General features: G+C 39.8%; 1 protein-coding gene across 1 annotated transcript in view; it reads left to right on the top strand.

Moving 5' to 3' along the window:
* Nucleotides 1-16673, top strand: part of LOC122815042 (chloride anion exchanger-like) — a 359777-nt gene extending 343104 nt beyond the window's left edge. The window contains exon 19 of the mRNA XM_044087290.1: nt 16500-16673. Within this exon, the coding sequence (XP_043943225.1) occupies nt 16500-16673 (174 nt within the window). The remainder of the gene's footprint in view (nt 1-16499) is intronic.
* Nucleotides 16674-20184: the final 3511 nt, after the last annotated feature.

Below are 20184 nucleotides of genomic sequence, written 5' to 3'. Positions count from 1 at the left end.
TGATAAACTGCAGGTGTTTACAATTTGCCTGTATAGCTGTCAGAGCACTGATCATAGCATCAAAAATATGATGTGTCATGAATCCATCTCCTTTTTGTCATCATCGTCTTTAATGAGGAAGACCCACATGTAACCCTGTCACTTAATATTGTAACTATTGATTCAAAAACATTTCCCATTATGATTCAGTTCAGTAAAGGTGGGGTTACAACAGTAATTTCAAAACTTGCTATTTTTAGCAGAATGTTATTACAGCCTGAAAGAGCAAAGCACAGGAGAGAGAACTTTACTGCTGAGAAGAACCATACCCTAATGGATTATATAATGAAGGGTCGACATGTTAGTGACTGAGACACAAAACATCAAGAAAACATGTCAACCACTGTACAAAACAATAGCACCTAGTACATTGAAAAATGAAACTAATCTCCTTTTCTGATGTACTACCCATAACCCTTCCATATTCAGCTCAAATTTGAAAAGAAAGGTATACAGAACAGTGGTGCAACCAGTACTACTTGGTACAGAAACCTGGGCAGTAAAGGCAGAGCAGATGAGAAAGCTAGAGGTGATGGAAATGAAGTGCCTGAGATAAGTCGTAAGATGCACACCATTGGACAGATGAAGAAATGAGGACATAAGAGCAGAAGTCAAATTACAAATACAACACCCTGACACCATGTAGAAAATGGGAATTTTTCTGAGTAATGATGGTGTTATGGAAAGGGCTTTTTAAAGGTAAGCTGCACATTAGGGTAAGGTTTAGGCTTTGCCCCTTCCCAATCTTAGTAATGCATGCTAACATTAGCCACAGCCCTGCCCCAACTCTAATATGGAGCAGCTTACGTTAAAAAAGCTCATTCTATAACACTACCCCTACACAAGACAACTTAGACACTCACCACACACACACACACACACACACACACACACACACACACACACACACACACACACACACATGTAACTTAACCATTAACCTAACCCTAAGACACTCACGCACACACTAAATATATTCCCTTACCTAACCATTACCCTAACCCCACCACTTAATCTTTGACATGCAACAAAAAGTCAGCCAAACCTGCATTCACCCAAATAGCCATTTGCTCAACACATACATTACTTCATGTGTGTCACACAAATAATTGTAGACCAAGTAAACTGCAGCCTCATCACAGAAGCACTTGAGACACATGGAAAATGTCTTTTTCAAAAAGTGATCCCGAGACAGATAGAGTGAGCTAATGTGTGGAGCCAAGTTCTAGCTGATGTAAATGGTATTAACAGAAGGAATCATATCTTGGCACAGTGCAAAAGGAGAGCTAATAATACGGTGACTTATTCATGCGATTGCATGTAGTACCAAGGATGGTGGGCCTTCTATTGTCTGAAGTTCACACCTGATGAGGAGTATGAGCTCTCCCTACAAGAGGATGACTACGAAACAGAGGAAAAGGATACTGAGTTCATTCAATGTGGCACTGATACCAGCACTGTGGCACACCTTCATCATACACACACACACACACACACACACACACACACACACACACACACACACACACACACACACACACACACGATACAAATGGAAAGTGTTTACCCTGCCATTTGCAGTATTAGGGCATATATACCTTCACACAATGAATGCCTGCAAATAAATTTGAAATGTTTCCTCGTTAGGTGCTTTATCAATACCTGTAGTAGCACCACCAGAGTAAACATCACATGGCAGGTGTAGACATTATACCTGTATTAGTAATTCAGAAAGTTATGCTTGTTCCACAGGCGTGGCACTGCAAGCAATCAGATGGTCTGGTACACCATAGTAGGCTGATGCTGACAACGGAATGGCTGTTGACGATGATGATATCATTACTCTCATCCTTATTCTCATTCACAGCCTCAGAACAGTGGCTCACATTTGCAAAGTCCACTGGCAGGGCCTGCTACCCAAAAGTAGGTTGATAACTCCATAATCACTGATACAGACTAACACATACTATATCATGATGAAATGCTATTACCAGAAGGAGGGAAATCACATTACAGCTCAACAACTCTTTCTTGCAGACAGATCGAACCTCTAGAGAAAGGCACAATGATGTCTGTGGTTCTCTTACCTGCTCTTCAGCCTTTACATAGAAGTACTAGGTGAAGACATTGATCACAGGTGGCTTCAGAAGCATGCAAAACCTTTTCTACACAGTAGCAGATATATTGCAACACAGTTCAGGCCCAGGCTACTATCACTGACATTAAGGTAGAGACAGATAGAGTGCTACAGTGTATATGCGCAGAAATTCATTAGTACATTGGAAAGGTAGAGACCACAGACAATGTCATGATGACCCTGCTGTCGAGCAAGGCTGCACTCATGGCTTCCATGTCAATCTCTAGCCACACATACTGAAGACTTCCCCAAACAGACACTGGGGACAGTGCTGGACATGGCAAGGAAGTGCCACATGTGTGATGCTGAGTCAAATGGACACCACATGTATCACACTAAACTGCTGTTGGGATGCATGTGGATTTCTCCAAGAAAAACACAGTTAGGCCTTGTCAAATTTCCACATCATGAGGTAGGACCTCTGAGCTGAGGTCTAGGTCCAGCACTACTGTTTGAGCAATGTCAAGTGCTTTACCTGTATTTAGTAGATTTCATCATCATTGCAACTCAGCATCAAATGCACATGCTAGCACTTGCTATGATCTATAGGACCACCACTCACACTATCATTAGGGGACATTGTATGTGGCACACTTCAAATTCAACACAATTTCAGTTACTGTAATGCATACCTCAACCATCAATAAAACACAAAAATAGAAGAAGAAAGTACAGTAAACAACAAAGCACCTATTTTGTAAGTGACAACAACTGCACTTATCTTGCTGGAAAAAAAATAAAAAGGGGGGGATTACATATGCTATATTAGGAAAACAATTGTGACACCAATACTATTGATATTTGCATTACCAAGTGAATACACCTTCATTACCCCAGCAATTTAGATATTATGCATGTGTCCATGCGGTGCTTCACATCCCCTGCGTCTTTCTTCCCTACTGGTATAACTATCACTTGTGCCACTGATAACTGAACGCTGTGCAAATGATGAAGGCTATGACCATATGAAGAATGCATTTGTGCATGCTATGTAGAGAAATGTCTGATGCTAGTCACTGATAGTTCACCATGTTCTTCCTAGCAAAGGCCACAGGTTAATGCTGCATGTTCCAAGTATTATCTTTGTACTGTTACACTGTCACATAGTGAATGTCATGTCCCATAGTTGTGGATTTGACACTGTTATCACCTGAGCTGCTATGTACTGTGTGTGAGCCTGCTGGAGGGGATGCTGTGTTGCTGCCATCCACTGGCCACTGTCACTATAGTTACTGGTGAGACAAACTATAGAGAGAGCTGCACTGCCACTATCAGTCACTGGCTGTGGCAGTTGTACACCAGATCAATGCATGATCTTGTTATTGAGAATGCAACAGGCCATGAATATTCTGCACACAGCAGCAGCAGACTCACCCAGGCAGTGAAAATAGACTTTGGGCAGGCCAAACTCAATAACTACCCATATCTGGCACAAGGCAGTGTTAAAAAGCAATCTTTTGTAGCTCCCTGCGGGTTATAAAATGGTGTCATTAACCATGGTTCAAGTGGGTAACCTGTGCCTCCTGCAAAAAAATGAACAGGGAGAGGCCACATGAGGATCAGTGGGTTAGTCATTGCACCTTATGTCAATATATAGACAGAGAAATGGCTACGGGCAGCAAAATTCTATAGTATGCACTTACCAGCTAGGTTACCATGAGAAGCCCTCTCACACAGGAAGTGATGGTATAGTATGCCATATGTGGTTATCATAGGTACTGCAAGGATGCTGGGCCAATATGTTGGTGATGCAGCCATGTGGGCATTACACATTGATTGATAGTTGATTGAATGGTAACTCTTTCTATTGCTGTACCTCACATCCTATGGTTCAGATGATGCTCTTATAGGTACATGGGTGCAATCAATCACACCAAGCACCACAGGAAAGCATGCCATTTCATAGAAGGCAGTCATGATACTGTCTTAGTCCTGTGGTGATATTGTGAAATAAATACGCTCATCCACACAGGCCAAAAGTGTATTGAAGAAATGTTGCAGCATCACCAGGGCAAAAGCCTGTGAGATGCCCAGCATGTCAAAAGTTTGTCTCTGAAATGTCCCTGTGGGAAGTATGGTGAGAACTATACATACCTTGGATCACACAAGAATAGGAAGGCCATGCATTCCTCCAGTTACAGTTTGTGGGTCATACAAGGTTATCAAAGCCCTTATGATCTTCCTGTCCATTCTGAATCTATTAAGCAATTCTTGCTCTGCAAAGTTGAACTCCATTATTATTTGCCTGCATATCCTTCTCCAAAGCTGACAAGCACCACTCAACATAACTGTGGCATAGCAGAGACCAGAATGTCAAAGTGGGATACAGTAAAGCTAGCAGCAAATCTGAGCATCTTTGCTGATTGCATAGTGACTGGAAAAGGTGCAGATTCACTTTTTGCAAAGCAAGTAGGCACCATGCACTTACATACCAAAAAGTGACTGAATCATAAATGGTGGGAAGAAATCCTCATTTACATAGTTAGGTCACAGCCTTTGCATACATTTCTCATTTACATTACATTATGTACTCAACTGCCCGCAACTTTCAAGTTTCCAACTGGTGCACATGAGTGCAGGTTATGCATGTGAATCCCACCTCACCTGTGCTTGTGTGCAACCAGTGTGCATGCCCACTGTAAACTTGTGTAACAACTATGAATTGTATCCTTTGTCTAGCCTTTGAAGAGATCTAAAATCACAGTGCTGGACACCTTACTTACAGCATTTTTGTCTAGAAAGTCAGATACACTAGGATTGCTAGTCTGAGAAATCAGAGCTGGTTAACAGCAATGGCCTAGTCTTAAGGATGTGGGACAATTGAAAATATTAGACAATGTTACAGGAAGCTGAAAAGTTTATGATCTGAGACAGGACAGCAACATAACTTTCACGCCTTTCTACATAGAAAGTAGTTGTCAGCTTTATAAGATTAAGTGTGCTTATGGTAGTACTAACCAGCATATTATAAGTAAATTATTCTAGCATTCTAGATATTTATTAAGGCCAGTATTCATAAAGTCTGGAACTTTTTGGAGGGTTAAAATAAGAGTGGGCTTTAAGTCAAAATGCATCAGGTATAACAAAGTCACTTATCAGACTGATTGTGAGGTTGTTAGCTGAATGCAGAAACATGAGTGGGACAGCCTTTTCCCTGCTGAATATGAAGTCTCGACAACTGTTCCTCTGCCTTCTCAATCGTGAATGGGTCCAATTTAGGAAATTATGATCTAAGATGTATATAATTCTTTTAGAAAAAAAGGCTACAACTAACAATACTTCAATTCAAGCATGGATGGCACTGACAAAGAAGCATACCTGCTTCCTTCTTTTTTATTTGAAGTTTAGCAGACAAGCAAGGCCAATAAGTTTTTTTAAACAAATTTGAATATTTTAATGGGAGAGCCAGCTATTTTGACAATTTGGGTTTAAGAAGTAAATATATGAGATAATTTTGGAAGGGGAAGTTTCTTTAAGCCAAGGATCACTAATACAGTACAACTTTATTACAGTTCAATGAAAAAGTTTACTGTAGGGAGAAAGTTGATGGAGAAATCAGTAGCAATGTTATCCGCACTCCTGTATGCATTAGCATAATAATGACAAGCAATTTTGGCAGAGCTTTTGATTTAGTAAAAAACTGAAGCCAACATCCTACCTTGTTCTAGAAGTTTGCAGTACTGCATTAGACCTGTACATGTTATGCAGCTGACCCAATGATGTAGGAAATCTGAGTCGGTAATCTGTGAAAAAGAGTAACATTTTTAATTAAACAGAGGTGAAAGAGCAACACAATGCTTTTACATCTGCATTCATTTGACTTTATACATTTTTCTGATTTGTGTTATTGATTGCAGTTTTTTCAATTTCAACAATGCATTAACACTAAGAAATGGTAGCAACTCAGAAGCTTCCAGCATAATTCATTAGTGATGTGCAGCACATTCTGTCACTCCTGAAGCCATGACAGAAAAGTGTCTAAATGTGTCACAATGAGAATGAATGAGAAGTGTAATTAGACTTTAAGTAAGATGCCAGTATTTAGGTCTGATAAAAAAGGCACCCTAAAACATTTTCCAAAGGTAAAAAGAGCATGTGCAATAGAGAGCTACTGATTTAACATCTGTCACAATAAAGGCTTTCTGGTATATCTTCCTAATGCTAATGCATACAGGAGTGGGGATAAATGAATGATCCTTGTTGGTAATTTTTGGTAAATTTCACTAAATGATTCTAAGTTTTACTACATCATGTTAGAAGTTCCTTTAGAATGATGTGATTGTTTAACACTTCAGACATGTAGATTTGATTTTAAAGCTGTCACATGATGTAATTTTGGGCAAATTCAGCAGGTAAATAGGGTATGGGTAAAGCAGTACCCCACACAGGGTAGTAAGCAGTTTCTAATGGAATACTTTTACAGGTATATAAAGAACACTGCAAAGTACTGGCAGTGCATGTCTGTTTGTAGATACCACAGTAACAATCATCTGCAATAGAAACAATATACAAATCCCCTAGTACACAAGGGGATTGATAAAAAATCTTCAGAAATAATGCAACTTAAATTTAATGAAATTAACCAATTTTCCCATCCCTGGCAAAATGTAAATATGATGGTATAGTAAACAGTATTGTATAAAGTAGCAAAAGTAATGAAAACTAAAACTGACTAGAAGCCATTATGTCTGATGATCTGAAGCTAAACAAACTAATTGAGAAATCGGCATGAATGTTTTTAATAGCACAGATTTGTATAGGGAAAGAGATTGCTAACAGAGATCAGAAAGTTATTATACCTTGATGGAAATTATTTTAAATCTCCTATTTAGAATGCGCTTTTAAACATATGATATATGGAATATATAGGAATCAGGTATGTAATTCATGAAATATGTATACTCTAAGATTAAGAAAAGAGTATTGTGATAAGTGGCTAAGCCAGTAATCAAAAAAAAAAAAAGAGCTCCTTGGTGTGCAAATTAATTCAAGCACAATATGGCTGAAACGGGTCTAGAATATATTCTAGAAAGCCAACGATGTCGAATCTGACATCGTCGACACGAGAATATCGAATGCTCAGAATCTCGAGCGTGTGAACAGAAATCTCTGTAAGGGGAGATTTCCGTTTACTGCAATGTAGTGCGGTCTCAGAGCTGGTATATTTAAGTAGCGGGGGATGTGGGGGTGCAACCCCCCCCATGTGGAGGGTGCAGTGGGGCTTGCCCCCCTGTTTAAACCCATTAAGGTACTTTTTTTCTTCTTTTTTTTTTTTGTCTTTTTATAAGGTCGATGTTTGAAGACATTGACCATATGGTGTCAACCATATGTTGCTCAATGTTTTCAAACTTTGATCTTATAATATAGACCCGTTGAAACTCCTACCTCTTCCCATATTTCATTTATACAATTTTCCTTGTTTATTGAAGATTTTAATTACAGTTGACTCTTGATTTTTATGGGCTGCAGTAAAAGCTGAATAGAACTTTTACGTAGTTTCCATATATTTTTATGAATGCGATTTTTCGTGGACACAGTTCTACTTCAATTCTAAGCTTATTTTGAATCCTTTTCAGTAGCAGTGATTTTTATGTATTTACTGGTATAATGAGGGTTGTGTTAGAATTTGCTAGTTTTATAATTGTATTATATTTTAGTTTAGCATTAGTTAATTGAGGTAACTAAAACTGTATCTATTTTGTCAGTAATGCTGTTTTCCATCTGATTAGTTGTAGGCAGTGTTTTGTTTTATTTGCATTCCCTTATTTTATTTTTTAAAGCTAATGAATATCATTTCTAGCTGGGTTAATTTATGGGAAAAGGGTTGTTTGGGGGAATTATTCATTTGTATTATGTGTGTGCAGTACATTAGCTTACTTTTTTATACTGAAGTGAATGAGATGCAATCACTGTTTTACTTTCTTTTTTTATTTTGTTTTACTTTTTACTTTAAGTAAGTGTAAGCCTGGATTTGGATTTGTCATACATGGGTTGGGTAAGTTTGGAGTTGTATGTCTGTACTTTGCATGTATATGAACTTTCAGTTTATTTTCTAGCAATTCACTTAAATATGATGGGATCAGGGAATTTTACTAGGGTTGACAATTTTTCAAGGATACAGATAAACTATTACTGATATGTCAGGAGTATAGATAAAATTAGATACACAGTGTACATTGTACATATTATCATGCCCTTTTCCTGGGGTTTACTAGTAACAGGTATGAAACCAAGACCGGTGAATTAAGACTAAAGATCTTATTTCCTTTTTCTTTTCCTGGTAACGTAGAAAAAATCTTTTTCTAAGTAAAACTAATCAAATAAATAAAATAACTTAAAAAGCTTAAAAAACAGAGCAATCGGAATGAATAGATAAGGAACCAAATCCTTGTGTTTATTGGCAGATGAGCACTTTAAATGAAATACAAATTGAGTTACAGTTGAATAAATAGTGTACCTAACCAGAAAAACTAGTAATACCATGTTAATTAGTTCTGGGTAACTCCCTATACCTTGTAAGATTAAAGATAAATACACAAAAATAAAGGGTTTAAAATTAAAATTAAAACAGTGCCCAACTTAGTCCAACTTGGGTTTGGCCAGAACATTTCTGTTGGCCTGTGTTCCATGCAAGAATTCATTAATATAAACCATTTTGTCAAACCATGTTGATTGTTAGTTAGAGGTTACAAGAAACAAATGGAGAGGTTGGATGTGTGAGGGAAAAGATGATTCATGTTTTACGGTACTGCCTAGGGAAAGTATTGGCCATGTAAGTGCAGCTATGCATTGACTATCTTGTGGAGTAGCTAGGATATAAGGGGAGTGTTTTGATAGCATGGTGACTACAAACGTGGGAGTGTGAAAGGCTGCAAAAACATTTAGAGGACCAATGGCGTGGGGTTAGGTGTATGGTCGGTGATTGGTGGATGCTCAGCAAAATGGGAGGGCACAGTTAGGGTAGGGAGGGCATGTGTGGGGGTGTGTATGTAATGTGATTGGAGCTGATAATGGATGGAGGGGTTGGGCCATGGGGTTGAAGGCCATGACGTAGGAGTGTAATGCAGCATCAACCTGAATGAATGGCACAGAATCCTCAGTAACAGAAGTCTTAAACTGAATGAACTTCTACTGAAACACAACCAGAAACTACAAAAGCAACAGGGACCAAAAATTGACAAACTGGTGTCAAATCTAGAAATATCAAACCCCAATAATCTACACAAAATAGTGGCCCAAATCAACATATTCGAAAGCTAACTGAAGCAAAAGAAACAGAACAAGTTATCTAGGGACCTAAAACTTGCCAAAAGAGTGGAGCTCCCCGTAGCCTCAAGGATCCAATACAGGATCAACAACTCATACATGGAAGCAGATTGCAATGACCTTCCCCATGAGGCTTTTATCTGACATCCAGCTGATGTATCGGACAATGGCACTGTCCATATAGAACAACAACTAAACAGAGGCAACAAGTATCCCTGAATAGCACAGACTTACCTGGGCTAGACACACCATTGGGCAATAACAATCCCATGATCACAGCCTCTCAAATGACTGCACCAAGCCAGTTGGCTTTTCAGATGGGCTTGGTCTCTCCAAGGCTGGACCCACACTCGGCCAATCAGGGGCATACAAGTGCATTTATTCGAAATACCACACCGAGCCTACACACATGGGAGAAGTATGACCAGAGAATGAACAAATCCCCAGTAAGATTGACCCACCAAAGAGACAAGAGCTGGAAAGGGATGAGAGACTTAAAACACCTATGGGCCCCACCACAAGACCTACCGGACAAGAGGACACACAAAAGCAACCAACATCTGGAAATAAAATCTAGAACCTCTCCAAAAAACAACTAACACCCACTGAGATCAATGTTTTGGAGAAAGGTCCGACATTTATTCCAGCTAAAAGGAGTGAGATTGCACAATCAATCTTAAACTTTTTGTTAGGAAGATTAACCTGAAAATATTCTTTGTGGACATACGGAAACCCGATCATTGCAATACGTTATGGAAAAAACCTAGCAGTTTCTGTGCCCCCCTCATCCCACAACAACAGCTTATGAGTCAAAATGTGAGGCAGATATACGTAAAATACTTAATAAACCCCCCAAAAAAGATAGTTTAATCTCAAACCCGAAGAATTTAAAGTGCTCAAGACCCACTGCAACAACCCAACAAGGAGAATAATGAAAGCTGATAAGGGGGCCGGCATCCTGGTGGCCGATACAACAACCTACAATTTCAAAATTAAAGGTATGCTAAACAACAACCTTTTCTATGAGAAATGTGACCTATACCAAGTTAAAGCTGCCTACGAGAACATTTTACTAGAATTCCAAGAACTGAACGATAAAGGACTTATCAGTGACAGGGTCCTTGATTTCATCATAGTTTTGGACCCACGGATTCCGCACTTCTTCGGAATCCCCAAACAGCACAAGAACATCCAGGACCCCCCCTTACCGCACGGTCATAGCCAGCGGTGGCAGTATTACAGAGAATCTATCTTCTTGGAGGTCACAATCAGACCACTGGCCGAGGGCAATGAGTCCTTTTTGCTCGACAAAGGGGGATCTTCTAAAGAAAATCAAAAACATTATTGTCACTAAAGACTTTTTTTGGTCACAACTGATGTGGAAACACCATAAACAAGAAGAAGAATCACCAATGCGTACTGAATGTCCAGAAGATAAAACCAAGACTTCATACAAAACAACACCAACTGGACAACCACGGCAGAATCTTCATTTATATAAAATCTTTAATGAACAAAAAGGAAAAGTGCTTTCACAAATTGCTTCTTCAGATCCTTATAAAATCTTATAAAACAATGACATATGTAAAATACATTACAACTAATCATAAACACACAAAATTGGCGCCAAGATGACATCATGATTAATAATAAAATCTATTACTTGTGTCTATACACCTTCAGTTTCCACCCACTTAGAACGGGCTTAATGTTCACTTGACTATTTAGCCCTGGATGTTTGTGTGCTTGCATCCTAAGAATCCATTTAAGCTCCACTTGTTATAAGAAATTATTACAATCACCACCCCTCTTATTCTGATGTACCTGTTGTAGAACCCTAAAAGAAAAATGATGGTTTGAAAACTCTAACTGATGCTTGGCAAGAGCATTCTTGATGTCACCCTTCCTCATATCTGACAGATGTTTATATACCCTGTCCCTAAGCTGCTGTGTGGTTTTCCCTGCATAAAAACATGGGCATAGATCACATGTAGCTAGGTATACCACTTGCATAGTGGTGCAGTCGGCATGCAACCTGGTTGTGAATTCAAAGACTAAAGTGGGATGTCTGTATGTTTGTTCTTTAGTTAAGACCTTACAAACACTACAATGTCTACATGGAAAAGTCCCTGTTCATTGCCCATATTGCCCCACTTGCTTTCTTTTATTACATAACAATCGTTTCAAATTGCTGTTGTTCCGATAAGTAAAGTTCGGTGTGTCTCCACCTAGACTATTGGTCTTACTATCCAAGGTCAATACAGACCAATGCTTCTGAATAATATTTTTTACTACCTTATTATTGCTAGTGAAATTAGTCACAAAAGAAGTCTGTTGTTTCCTCTTATTGGTTCCAGTACCCTTGTCACTCTCCCCCTTCGATGTATCCACAGTCGTCAAACAATCACGGCCTGAACTCGGCAGAATGACGTTCGATACATCCATACTCTGTTCATAATGAGTTGTTAGACTAAGATGGATCGTATCCCTGATCTTCCTAACATTGGTATGTGTAGTTAAGCAGCATAGATTGGTGGTATGTAGAATGACGTTGGTGATCAAGAAGAGGAGGAGGAATGTGAAAGCTGTGCCAAGGATTAAATGGTGGAAGTTAAAAAAGGGTGATTGTGAAGTGGAGTTTAGGGAAGAGTTAAGACAGGCACTGGGAGGCAGTGGAGAGTTACCGAATAGCTGGGTAACTACAGCAGAACTAGTAAGGGTGACTGCTAGAAAGGTGCTTGGTGTGACATCTGGACAGAGGAAGGAGGACAAGGAGACCTGGTGGTGGAATGAGGAAGTACAGGAGAGTATACAGAGGAAGAGGCTGGCGAAGAAGTGGGATTGTCAAAGAGATGAAGAAAGTAGACATGAGTATAAGGAGATGAGGCGCATGGCAAAGAGAGAGGTGGCGAAAGCTAAGGATAGGGCATATGGAGAGTTGTACGAGAGATTGGACACTAAAGAGGGAGAAAAGGACCTGTACCGATTAGCTAGACAGAGGGACAGAGCTGGGAAAGATGTGCAGCATGTAAGGGTGATAAAGGATAGTGAGGGAAAGGTACTCACAAGAGAGGAGAGTGTGTTGAGTAGATGGAAAGAGTATTTTGAGAGGCTGATGAATGAAGAGAATGAGAGAGAGAGAAGGTTGGATGATGTGGGGATAGTGAATCAGGAAGTGAAACAGATTAGCAAGGAGGAAGTAAGGGCAGCTATGAAGAGGATGAAGAATGGAAAGGCTGTTGGCCCAGATGACATACCAATGGAAGCATGGAGGTGCTTAGGAGAAATGGCAGTGGAATTTCTAACTAGAATGTTTAATGAAATTTTGGAAAGTCAGAGGATGCCTGAGGAGTGGAGAAAAAGTGTTTTGGTACCTATCTTTAAGAATAAGGGTGATGTGCAGAGCTGCAGTAACTACCGAGGGATAAAACTAATTAGTCACAGCTTGAAGTTATGGGAAAGAGTAGTGGAAGCAAGGTTAAGAAGGGAGGTGATGATTAGTGATCAGCAGTATGGTTTCATGCCAGGAAAGAGCACTACAGATGCAATGTTTGCTCTGAGAGTGTTGATGGAGAAATACAGAGAAGGTCAGAAGGAGTTGCATTGTGTCTTTGTAGACTTGGAGAAAGCATATGACAGGGTGCCTAGAGAAGAGTTGTGGTATTGTATGAGGAAGTCGGGAGTGGCAGAGAAGCACGTAAGAGTGGTACAGGATATACGAGGGTAGTGTGACAGTGGTGAGGACTGCAGTGGGAGTGACAGATACGTTTAAGGTGGAGGTGGGATTACATCAAGGATCAGCTCTGAGTCCTTTCTTATTTGCAGTGGTGATGGACAGGTTGACAGATGAGATCAGACAGGAGGCCCGTGGACTATGATGTTTGCAGATGACATTGTGATCTGTAGTGAGAGTAGGAATCAGGTTGAGGAGACTCTGGAGAGGTGGAGATATGCTCTAGAGAGCAGAGGAATGAGGGTCAGCAGGGCTAAGACAGAATATATGTGTGTAAATGAGAGGGAGGGTAGAGGAATGGTGAGGATGCAGGGAGTAGAGTTGGTAAAGGTGGACGAGTTTAAGTACTTGGGATCAACAGTTCAGAGTAATGGTGAATGTGGAAGAGAGGTGAAGAAGAGAGTACAGGCAGGGTGGAATGGGTGGAGAAGAGTGTCAGGAGTGATTTGTGACAGACGGGTATCCGTAAGAGTGAAAGGGAAGGTCTACAAGAGTGTAGTGAGACCAGCTATGTTATATGGGTTGGAGACAGTGGCATTGACAAAAAGGCAGGAGTCAGAGCTGGATGTGGCAGAGTTAAAGATGTTAAGATTTGCAATCGGTGTGACTAGGATGGATAGGATTAGGAATCGGTATATTATGGGGTCAGCTCATGTTGGACAGTTTGGAGACAAAGCAAGAGAGACGAGATTGCGTTGGTTTGGACATGTGCTGAGGAGGGATGATGGGTATATTGGGAAAAAGATGCTAAGGATGGAGCTGCCAGGTAAGAGGAATAGAGGAAGGCCTAAGATAAGGTTTATGGACGTGGTGAGAGAGGACATGCAGGCGGTTGGTGTGACAGAGCAAGATGCAGAGGATAGGAAGAAATGGAAAGAGATGATCCGCTGTGGCGACCCCTAACGGGAAAAGCCGAAAGAGAATGATGATGATGAATGATGTTGGGCATCAGTTACACTACTGCAAATCCTGGACACCCTTGTAAACTGACTTTTGACTATACTAGAAAACATGTGTCCTAGGTGCATGCTGTCTCTGCTTAGAAGGCTATCGCACCAGCAGGGCTTCCTATATAGGGTAGTAATGATCCCCCCTAAGGAGTCCATAGTCAGAGATGCATCCAAAAAATCTACATGTGTAGATGAATAAGTGGCAGTAAACCGTAAAAAATCAGTAGTTGATTCTAGATACTCAATGTATATAAGAAGAGATGTAACATCTCCATCCCAAATAATAAAAACATCGTCCACAAAACATCTATATAGTTTGATGCATCCATACATGAGATTCCCATTTAAATTCTGTCTTTCCCAAAAGTGCATGACAAGGTTTGCATACGAGTTAGCACAGGGGGTGCCCATGGCTACCCCCATTTCTGTAAGTACAACTGCTCCTCATACAAAAATACATTGTTATTTAGAATCAAATCTAACAATGTACAGATTAAATTCACATCATAGTTCAATTGACTGTCATTAAAACTCAAAATCTGTCTAACTACCTCCATCCCATATTCATTGGGTATGGAGGTAAATAGATTCTTAACATCCATGGTGACCATTAAGAAATCAACAGTGTCATAATAACGAATGAACTCATCTACATCATGTAGAAAATGTGTAGTATCTTTCAGTATGTGTCAATGGATGAGACTATTGGGTTCAGTTGCCCCTCCACATACATCAAGAGGGGTTCAGTCACCCAGCTCCCCCCCTCCCCAGTGACTATGGGTCTCATGGGTGGAGCTACCCTGGACTTATGAATCTTAGGTAACCCTTTAATAATGAGTACCATAGGGGAGGACACCTGAAAAAACTGGTATAATGTCTCATCAATTACTCTGTTCATTAATAGCTCATACACACAATCACCCACATATTTAGTTATTGCTCTCCTCCTTGACCCATTTATTAAATAATAGACTTCTCGATCATTCAATAAAGTGGACATTGCTTCTACATAGTCACACTTATTCAACAAAACAATAGAGCCACCTTTATCAGAAGGTCTAATAACCAAACTCCCATTCTTCATTAGGCTATCAAGTGCTCTATGTTCAACAGCGTTTAAGTTGTAAAAACTACCACTATGATGTTCATTCAAAGTCATAAGCAATTTTTGTTCACAAGCCTGTACAAAAAGTTCTATATGTGCAGGTATAACAGGTGAAAAAGTACTTGGTCTTTTATATATAGCAGTTTGCTGTACTTGAGAGTCATCAAATAAAAGTTTTGATGCCACTTTTTTGGCAAATAGCCTTAGGTCAACCAAAATATCACTTACTTTGGCTGACTTTGAGGAACATATGTTAATCCTCTATCCAAGACAGAGCATTCATGTATACTTAAACGGTGATTAGATAAATTTACTACTAGACTATTCCTCGTCGCATCTTCTAGTGTACTGGCACTCTTTCCGTCAAGATTTTTCTCTTCTGTCTCCCTCTGCTGGTAGAATGAGGGTACTGCACTCTCTTCTGTTGCACAGGAAGAGGTAAAAAAATTATCCATAGTAATAGGAGTAAACTGTTTTGGTCTAGCTCCTGGTTGAACATGATTATCACTTGTTTGTCTCAGTCCTAGTTGATTGGGTGGACGTGTACTCCCTTCAATCCAATTCACTGCCAAGGAGCTATTAGTTAGAGGTAACCCTAATTCATGGCAAGGATCTCCCAAATTATCAATTGCATCAAACATTGGGTTAATATTAGATGATTGAGGCAAGGCAGGCTGTTCTACTTCAGATTGTTCCAACGTCGCTCTATCAGCTCCCCGATGGTTTGGATTATTATGTTCAGACATATGTTCATTAGATCTCTTGGGCCAAACAAACACATTGCTTAGTTGGAAATCATTAAAGTCTCTTTGCATTTTCTTCTGCTTAGTTTGCCTTAGCCTCATTTCATATAGAGAAATATTAGAGTAGATATCTTCAACTCGATTATTGTAGTAATCACCCTGAGACCTTAATAAAGGTCATTATGTGTTCGCTCTATGTCCAATAACAATTGCTCTTCCAGAGGTTTAAAATAATCTATCATAAGTTTAATGTAGTTAAAACTACAAAGTTTAGTTTTTGCCACTTTTTAAGAAGATCTGGGTGAGCATCCCCACATGTCGGCATGCACAGCACCCGCATGCCTCTCAGTATGATGCAGAAATGCAAACATGCCTCAAGGTGCAAATGCTGCCAGGTGTAGCATTTCAGTTTAAAAAGATCATTCTCTAGATCCCTGATAATAGTGGAGAAACTCTTAGCTCACCCATGTCTTGTCGCTGTATGGAAGAGGTGCCTTGTTCTCTTGTTTATTGGCTTGTTCTCCAGTGCATTCACATGGCGGATGGTATGTCTATTATCTCAGCAGTAGATGCTCCACATGAATTGAAAGAGCGTATGCGAGAGAAATGGGATAATATCACCAAACATCATGATAATCCACTTTTGGTTCTGGCATTTGAGCAACATAAGAATGGCAAGAGTCTCAAGAGAAAGCGCTGACTTTACAAAAAACTGCTAGACCTGGAAAAAGACTTCATTGCTCATGGCTATAGCAGCCAATTCATTAATAACATCCTTGAACCCATTGCCACTGCCAAAGAAAATGATCCGGATTTCCCTCAAAATAATGGAACCCGCAGGGCTATTAGAAACAAATACTAACTTTGAAAAACAAAGGTTATTAAGAACAACTGGGTCATACTTAGTAACAATGCTGCTCTCAACAAAGTGATCCCCAAGAAATCCATTTTCAACATAAGAAGGAACACTAACTTAAGAGACCGTCTGGAACAAGCCTCTCGGTTACCTATGGAACATGGCACTTACAGCTGCGGCTTGCCAATATGCTCATACTGCCACCTCATGAACAACAAATCCTCTTTCCACTGCCCGAATTCCAACAAAGCCTACCACAGTCAAATACAATCAAACTGTTTCACAAAAGATGTCACCTACCGAGCACAGTGTGACAAATGCTCAGCATTTTACGTGGGCAATACGATTAATAAGTTAAAAACCAGGATCACCAGACATCTAATGGACATAAAACAAAATAACCCACTGAACACTCTTGCCAAGCACATGTACCGGGACATTCGCTTTTTACATTCCACATCCTTGAAATCGGGTGTATATCAAAAGTTCGAATGCTGATAAGATCAAAAGCCAAAACCTCGAACTTGAAAGTCTGAAGGCTGAAAATAATGAAACCGCAGAACATTGAATTCTTTCCCAGGGAAGGAATTCGGTGGGCCTTTTCCGCGGATTCGCTATTTCCTCCACTGTGGTGCGATCTCAGAGTTGGTATATTTAAGTAGGGGGGTATGGGGGGCTAAGCCCCCCACATTAGAAATAGTTTGTAGTGTTCGTGTGTTTTGCGTTTTGTACTGGAACAGCGATTTTTTTCCCCTGGGAAAAAAATTGCTGTTCTCAGTCTTCGGAGTATTCAGCTTTCGAAGTTTTGGGTTCGATGTTTTCACATTCAAAGTTTTGACACTTTGATTATGTGATATAGACCCCTTGAAATCCTCCAGTTTGAAGAGCTACAAGGGAATTACAATAACAAACTAGAAAAGAAAGAACTGGATTGGCAATTAAGACTCCAGGCTAACAAACCCCCGGGACTTAACACCACTGTTTTAATAATCAGTGTACTCAACCTATAGAAAATCCACCACCACACATACTACTAGACATTCTTTCTACTGAATTATGATATGTTCATATGTGTATCTTCAATTATTATTTATTTAGAATTCTTACTTTATTTTTACTCTTATTTTTAATTTTTAGTTGAAGTTCGAGTTACAAAGTTTCCCAGTGTACAGTGGTGAATATTACTGTGTTATTGTTTTATTACTTGTATGCACATATATGGTTTTCATACTGTCAGTGAATTTGGTTTTAAGTTAGGAATAATGGCAGATATGATGAAGCGAATTGCGAAAGCGTTATAACACTGAATTATTTTCATGAAACCCGAGCATAAAGCTTGAGTATTTAATCCCTTTTTTCTTCACAGGTATTTTTTCTTCACAGGGTTTTTCCCCTGAAAGCATAGAAATTTGAGTGCAGTGGATGGAAACATGGAAACTTGGGCTTCAGCCTTACCACAGCCCTGTTCCATGTGCAACTTTTAAAGTGCAGCTTTTTCAAAGTGTAGCTTTGTTTAAAAGTGTTTTTTTAAAAAATGCAGTTTGTACAGTGCAGTTTTAAAGGCAATTTTAAAGTGGAATGGCAGTATGGAATATGCAATTTAGCTGGTTATCCCTGGTCAACAAAAAAGGAAAAATGTTTTAAAGAGATTGCCGGATTGCATATTAGTTAATCATTGGGTGGGCTGTAAGTAATGGCTCGCCATGACCATACTCACAGGCACGTTATCACAATGTGTTTATATTTATATTTGTATTCTCAACTATGTTTAACAATCTATGCGGTAGTGGTATCAGACATGATGTGAGTCGATCATTAATTTTATTGTCAGGTTGAATCGGGATAAGGAGGAAATGAGTTGGTTCATTTTATTTTATTCACGATAAGCAATTTTCCATCCTAATATTGGCCCTTCAGGAACACTTGTTTTAAAGGGCATATGAATCATGATAAGCAGGAAATGAATGTGCTCATTTTAATTATTGTAATCATTTTCCTCATCTTTTGTACTGCTTTAAAGCACATGGTCACTTACATAGCTTTTGGCTTTTGATGCTCTCGACCATGGCTTTGTCTGTTTTTCTGTGTTCCCCCTGGGTTTTCTGGCACAGTCACCAGAATTACTCCGTTTGCCCGGACCTGGAGCTGCTTTCTAAAGTCCGGACTATGCACCGGTACACGCCAATGATTTTCATGCCTCCACAAGCCCAGATCCAGCCTAACAGCACCCAAAAAGCTCAAGGTGTTCCCCACTAATATATCCTTCGGGACCTTTCAGGTATTCCCTGCCCGCTCCTCGAACTCCCTCACCTCCACAGTGTAGCCAGACACTCTAGACTGCACACTGGGTCTAACTTTTCCTCTGTACTCTCATTCATTATAAATGGACCAAACAACCCCTTTTTCATCCCTTTTCATTATATTTTTTAAATGTTTTAAATTTTTGGCATATATTCTCATTTCAACTCACTTCGTACTTCAGATCTAAACCCAAGTACCTGACTTGCATGGGGTGGGCTGCATATTTTTGGAGTTAAGGCATATTTTGGAGTGAAGGCATATTTTGGAATCATTAGATATATATTTTTAAGGAGTTAAATCGTTACACAGTAGACACAAAGTGTTTTCGTACACTGAATACACTGTGTCTCGATTTAGACGGACATGCTCACAGTTTGTACCTCTTTTCAGATGGAAAGTAAAGTTTGCAGGCTTCATGCCCACACAGTTCCATCATGTCATGACTCGCAAGTTCAAGTCCATAAGTCTCATTACTCACCATTTCAATAATTTCCAATCTGGTTTTTGGCATCCACCCTGCCCTTTCTCCTCCCTGTCCTAATCTAAACAAGATTGTTTCGCCCACCTCTCTTGTCCCCACCTCTTTGCGGGTATTTGTAGCCTATCAGGATTACCTGTCCATTTTGGCGCCATTTCTTTAGCACCAATCAGACGAGATTCCACATTACACTCCTACATCTTGGCCTTCAACCACATGGCCCAACCCCTCCATCCATTACCAGCTCCAATCACAACGTTACATAAACGCCCCCACACATAGGTTCATAGGTAGGTACTAGGCTATCAGCCCTCCCTACCCTAACTGTGCCCTCCCATTCTGCTGAGCATCCACAAATTACAGACCATACAACTAGCCCTAGTCCACTGGTCCTCCAAATGTTTTTTTCAGCCTATCACACTCCAAAGTTTGTAGTCACCATCCTTTCAAAACACTCCTCTTCTAGCCTAGCCACTCCACAAGATAGTCAATGCATAGCCGCACTTACATGGCCAATTCTTTCCCTAGGCAGTACCGTAAAACATGAATCATCTTTTCCTTCACACACCCAATCTC

The sequence above is a fragment of the Protopterus annectens genome, chromosome 11.part0 (genome assembly GCF_019279795.1).
Source record: "Protopterus annectens isolate FY-2018-M chromosome 11.part0, PAN1.0, whole genome shotgun sequence".
Classification (NCBI taxonomy): Eukaryota; Metazoa; Chordata; order Ceratodontiformes; family Protopteridae; genus Protopterus; species Protopterus annectens.
This window is presented reverse-complemented; position numbering and strand designations above follow the sequence as displayed.